The sequence below is a fragment of the Montipora capricornis genome, chromosome 13, assembly GCF_036669925.1.
Source record: "Montipora capricornis isolate CH-2021 chromosome 13, ASM3666992v2, whole genome shotgun sequence".
NCBI classification, from domain to species: Eukaryota; Metazoa; Cnidaria; class Anthozoa; order Scleractinia; family Acroporidae; genus Montipora; species Montipora capricornis.
Window position 1 is genome coordinate 32825769 of NC_090895.1, and position 6201 is coordinate 32831969.

At 41.7% G+C, this 6201-nt stretch overlaps 1 protein-coding gene across 1 annotated transcript; it reads right to left on the reverse strand.

Annotated features, from left to right (window-relative positions):
• Positions 1–981: 981 nt before the first annotated feature.
• On the reverse strand, positions 982–2759 carry LOC138029332 (uncharacterized). The gene is made up of 2 exons (XM_068877067.1): positions 2510–2759; positions 982–1964 (listed from the first exon to the last, which is right to left on the reverse strand). Exons 1-2 carry the CDS (start codon positions 2643–2645, stop codon positions 1078–1080), a joined length of 1023 nt encoding a protein of 340 aa, XP_068733168.1. The 5' UTR covers positions 2646–2759; the 3' UTR covers positions 982–1077.
• Positions 2760–6201: the final 3442 nt, after the last annotated feature.

The window sequence follows — 6201 nt, forward strand, 5'->3', positions numbered from 1 at the left end:
AAAAAAAAAAAAAGGCTTCGGAATAGATAAAAAAAAAGGATTTGTGGTTCATTGGATGGGATTTCAAGCGTTAAAATCGTTGAAAAGGTAAGATTATTTTTTTAGCGATACAATTGCGTGTCTTGAGCACATGGTCCTTTGATCTCACAGAATTGTGTTTTCTCTCAAAATATTCGCCTGTTTTCGCTTTCGCTCGAATATATTTACCTTTATTACATGTCCAGTGAATAGTTTTATCCTCTGGGATGAATTTTTCTTCGAAAAATCGGTTATTTGGGTGGTTTTTGGCAAACAGAGGTTAATTATTCGTAATGCGATCGCTTGCGTTGCCGTTAGCAACGGGTCGCAAATTTGACACTTTCATCACAATATCACATTACGCAAACATTACGTATTGATCGCTAATCCGATTATTCCTAAAAGTCCAAAAATATTCGTGCCTCGTCAGTTTTCCGTCAAATTTATGTCAAAGAAAGTAGATAAATTGAACAAAATTTTAGTTTTGCATCCAAAAAGTCGTAATCAACGCTAAAATGACCAAATTTTGCCTGGAAAATATATTTTTTTGTTATTTTTGTTAAATTTTTTCGTTCAACTTTCGCTTTTATAAAAGGTTTCAGTTGTCTGTAAATAAGTTATGTGCTGTTGGAAAGCTTATTTTCTTAGCTTTAAAATGACGTATTTTTTCCCCTAACTTTAAATATTTTTTGAGAAAAATAACATTTTTTGGCGATGGCTGATTTACCGCGGTTTTCTCGCGGTTGGGAAAGTAGGGAAAAGAGTTAAATTGCTGCAAAGACGTTTGACATTTATCTTTGGCTGTTTTACTAGACATGAATGGTATAAAAAAAAAAACGATTCTTTCGTTTTTGTCAGAAAGGATCAGCTGCCGTTTTGAAAGTTGACTGAAGTGGTAGGCATGCGAGCCTCCCATGAATGTGGGCCCGAAGATAAAACACTTACGTATAAATTCAACCAAGCTTATGAAAATGTCTACTCTTCTAATTAAAGAAACGTTACTTTGAAATACAAAAGTTGCAAACTAAATCACTATTCTGTTAATGTCATTAGATTTCATCATTTGAATACTTTCTTGACCGCACTACTGACTCTATCCTTTCTATACGTTTTCACCTGGGTGCGCAAATGCCCTTTTTCGTCAGAAATTATGTACAGTTCTACATCGGAATAAAAACGATATTCTTCAGATAAACTCTGGATAATATATAAAGGAGTTTCCCACTGAGGATAGAGAAATTTCAAGTCTCCTTCCAGCATTGATATCTGACCTTCACGTAGCCGAGTTTTCAGCATCACAGTATCGTTTTCAGCAAGTTGGACTGGTTCTTCTTTTTCCTCGGATTTACGTTTGATTTTCGTACATAATCCACCAATTCCGTCTGATGCAATTTCCATTACAGCTTCAGCGATGTTCCAATATTCTTGTAACAACTTTCTCTTTGTGTCGGAGGCAACAACAAATCTGGGATACCAAAGTTGAACATCGCCATGGCGTTCAGAAATATGACCAAACCTTAGACGTGTTTTGAGCATAACAAACCCTTTCATAGTTGAAGAGTCTCGATAGACACTCGGCGGCCCACGGGATTGCATAGAAATCCTTTGTTGTGATTGGCTCTGATCTCGATCATATCGATAAGGATAAAGCTGCTGTGAGGAATGAGCTTTCAGCGGATCGTAAGCTGTCCTGTCTGGCACATTGGAACGATACTCAACCGCACTGGTTGGCCTAGAATCGCCTGAATTTGGAAACTCTTGAGACCGTATTGAGCTCATGATCTTCTCCTCTAAGACTTCTGGTGTAATCGGGTCTTGTTTCACCCACAGGACAAGACCCTTGCCTGTGGCCAATAGAATGGCTTCAATGGCCTCCTTTACCACAACTTCATCTTTCTTAGAGGGCAGGGAACAAGGTGCGAAGATCACAACGATCACTTTTTCAGCTAAAAGTTTAAACAAAAGTGGTAAAGAAGTGTCACTGGTGCAATTTACAACCATTTTAAGGTTGTGGAACACAAGACAATCAAAAGGAAAAACAAATAATCAGTGGCCTTGGAATATTCTGAGAACAATTTGTCATTCAGGGAAACTAAGAACCACACGTACGGCGGACGTCAAAAGGCAGGCTGAAAATCTGAACATACAATTACGTGGGATAGTTCCAAATTTATCAGTGTTGACCTGCGGTACCATAAGCGGCTTTGCTTGCCGGGAACCTTAAAGCATCAAAAACTAAGGGTGCGTTCGATTGACCCTATTCCGGCGCGGAATAAGAATACGTGGAGTGATGATTAAAATAGTATGTCTGGCGTTTTGAAGCAACAAGGATAATAAAGATATGCCATTTAAAATAGCATTTTAGCAGGTGTTTGACAAACTTAATGCAAATCTCCGTAAAAAGAAAGGAATTATAACTTCTGTTACATTTATTCCTATTCCAGAATACCGTGTCAATCAAACGCACCCAAAGGAATACGGACACTCTCACCGACAGTGTCTACTGCTGTTTGAAGAAGATCTTCGTATTCCACTCTTCGTTCTGGTAAAATAGCTGTAGGCGTCAGAGACTGTCGCGGCATCCACCAATAACCACGCAAATTCTGGCAGCTTTCTCTTCCAAGCATGACCTAACTTTTACGGGTGAATAATTTTCAATAATTTGCGAGGAAATATGAAGTTGAGAACGAAGCCGACCAATACTTCCTTGACAACTTGCATGTATTTTTCCAAGATATTGCAGCCAACACAGCCAAGTCTACAAATTCAAATGAGTCAGTTATATGATCATTGTATGTTTCCTCTTCAGTAGAAAAAAATAAATATTAATTATTGCACAGTGTTACAACTATCACGTGGCGTCGTGGGTGATTCAAGTGCAACGTTGTAAATTCTGGCTACATAACAGCACCTTATATGGTTTATATTCCAAATCCAACAATGACCATTGGTCCCTGAATTAATGTTCCAGGTAACCCCGATGCGATGCCGTGGACTGGTCCACAATTTCAAAGATTAATTACTGCCGGTCTGTCCTATTTGGAGGCTTTAAAAGATACTTTGATGTACAACTAATCCTCACAAATTTTGTTTGACCTCTTGATGTACAGATCCGTTTGACGGATAGTTTCGATACACTAGTTGGTTTGGGCATGTGTTCTTTTTTTTTCGCCCTCTTTATTTCTCTCCCGCGTCTCATGGGCAGCGTTATCCACCAAAACCGCTTCGAGACTACGGCGGGGGGCACGCACACACTTACCGGAATTATCCCTTACCCACACACACCACAGTCTACACCCGTTTTATAGTACCAGGTTGACTGAGGTTACATCATGCCTAACCCTTATATCTTTTCCCTAGTTGCAACCCTATGTAATTTACGTGATAACAAAAGGAAAGAACAAAATCAAAATTTCCGTGCAGTTGGGACGAAGAGGGCGGACCTAGAGGACGGATGCTCAATGGCGCAATATGGGACGGTGATATGTAAAATTTTGCTTTCCATCGAAAGTTAATTTCTTATGAGTGATGTCGTGAATTCACCCTCCCTCCCCCCCCCCCCCCCCACCCCCCCCCCCCCCCCCCCCACGCCCCCCCCCCCCCTCCCCCCCCCCCCCCGCCCCCCCCACCCCCCCCACCTTTTTTTTTGTTCTCATGGGAAGTCTGTCTTCCGACAGATACGTCCGCCATGCAGTCTTGCTTCGCTCTCAGGTTCTTAGTGAAAAGAGCGATGGCGCACTTGGACGGCTTATGATATATATTTTCTTTCCAACACATACAGACGCGAGGTTGACCTGCACTTGCGGAACGGTCTCGGCAGACTTCCGCTCGGTCATAAAAAATAACGTATTCTTGGTGGTCACATGTACATCATCCAAGAGGCTGGACCGGGAGCCTCTCCTTCATCTGTCCCCCAATTTCTCTTGGTGAGAAAGTTATCGTCTTCTTGGTATCGGGCAGGATAACTCATGAAAGAATATGGCATATAAGATATGAAAGGAAAAGCAGACGCTAATGACAAAGTGAAAAGAATCCTCTCACCAAGAACTGTTTTCTGAATTTTCCTCCAGAGCGTTGGAAGAAGAAACCCTCTTACTTGTGTGTTTCCATCGTTTTTGCAAAAGATAGACCTCTCGTCTCTCTGGTAAGCGTCTCTGGGTTTGTAATGAGTCCCTGACATGGCTGGGTTCTTGCTGCGGAGGAACGTGTGATGCCTTGATTGATGTAATGTGGTCGGTAAAGCCACCTTAACCAATACAGTCGAGGACGCTCGGTTTGCGTAGTATGGCTGGTTGCTCCTTTTTATACTGGGCGCTCTGGTGACAAAACTACCACTCCTTGAACGGTTGTACTGAGAGCTGCCGGCACCTTTTACAGCTCTTGGTGGAAGCTTTCGCTTTGGCTTGTATTCAACGTTTGTTCTCTTTTTCTTGGTACCAAGAATGGCGCAGGGCTTCACATCGTAATTTCCCTGTGTTTTTTCGTTCCATCAGAGAAGGAAGCTTTCGGCCATCCATATATTCATCGTTAAACTGTGAGGATACTTTTCCTTCTCGCCCAACGTGAACTGAATTGTTCGTTTTCCCATTCACCTCTCTTTCGTCTTTGTAGTTGTCATCTCCGGCGATCACGATTATGACATTATCTCCTTGAAGGACGAGACAGCTAAAAAAAGAAAAGCCTTAGATTAAGCCCTTTCAACACGCTTCCGAGTGAGCTCAGTCTTGCAGAGGGGCCTGTTGTTTTGTGTCTTACGAATTGTGAGAACCTGAGGGAAGTGGTGGCAACAACTTAAATCAGCGTGAAGAAAATTCAGGCCCTTTATCGACCTACTAAGTGGCTTGATCTCTCACTAGAGTAACACGAGACACACAAGTTCTGAGCTCTTGTTACTAATCTCTCAAAACATTACCACCAACCCTGAGAAAAGTGCTTTAAGGACGGTGCCTACCAATACAAGTGTAGTTTTTGCGCGGTTTTACTGACTAATCTTGCGGGGAAAAGCAGATCTTAGCAAGTGTTATTGAAATCCAAAAAGAAAGTGGGGGTAACCAACGCATTCTTCGAAGAATATTAATCAACAATATTTGTAAAAAGCTCCTACAATTACAAAGCAAATGGTATAACGTCCCTAAAAACTTCCAAACTGAAGCTTAATTATCTCTAAACAAAAATGCAGGGTTACCCCCAATTTTCAATTTGGATACAAGAGCATTTGCTAAGTTCTGGCTTTCCTTTTCCCTTTCCCTTCTCTTCTCTCCTTCTCCGCATAGTTTTTGAACCGCGCAAAAATAACCCTGTAGTAATAAGCAACCGGCGATAGGAAATCCGAGTATCTCGCGATGCGCAGAACGGATGCGCAATAACAATAGTAGGCACCGTCCTAAAGTTTTCAAATTGTATATGTTTTCCACCCCGCGGACAAGAGGCTACGGTCCAACTCCCTGGGTATGCACCCCTGGTGGGGCATAATCCAGAAATGGTACGAGGCTGCATGCGATCAAAGCAAAGGAAGCAATTTTTTCACCTAAGGCTAAAGACTTACGGCTGCGAAGGTGTTGAATATTCATTCAAGGAAGCTACGCGCTCCATGATCCGTTTCAGCTTAAATCCTGCAAGGCGCAAAAAGCCACTCTAGTTACCAAAAATCGGTATGTTTTTTTTTCTGCGGCGACAGTGTGTTTTTGTTAACGACTGAAAAAGACAACGGATAGCTCCTCACCTCGATTTTTTTGTCCTCGTAGAGAAAGTAAAAAATGGAGTATACTTAGTTTCTCCTTCACTGGAAAACACACTGAATTATCGACTTTGGAAGCGGAGCAGTATTCCAAGAATCAAGTTGTTTAGTTGTTGTGGATTCAAACCGCAACACTTACTTCTGCCAGTTGAGTTTTTTTGTCGAGAACTTGGTTTTTCAGAAACAACAAAAATAATGCATGGCTGCATGGGTTTGAAAAACAATCATGGACCCACAAACCCGTGGGTAGACAAAAGAGAGAACTGATTCCTCGCAGTTAGAGCGACTGTCGTATGACCTTGAAAAAAGTGTTCCGTTTTACGCACAAACTTTTGGCAAGATTAACACAGAGCTTCGTCCCTTAGTTCCGCCAAATAAACTCCTAACATGGGCAGTAAACAGTTCGATTGCCTAATCACAGTACTGTGCCTTTCAAATGACGTCAA

Excerpts from the sequence above, each read along its gene's own strand:
- LOC138029332 (XM_068877067.1), bottom strand. The coding sequence starts at position 2,645 with ATGCTTGGAAGAGAAAGCTGCCAGAATTTGCGTGGTTATTGGTGGATG. Across the intron at positions 1,965-2,509 it reads AACAGCAGTAGACACTGTCG|CTGAAAAAGTGATCGTTGTG; the intron begins GTGAGAGTGTCC and ends TTAAACTTTTAG.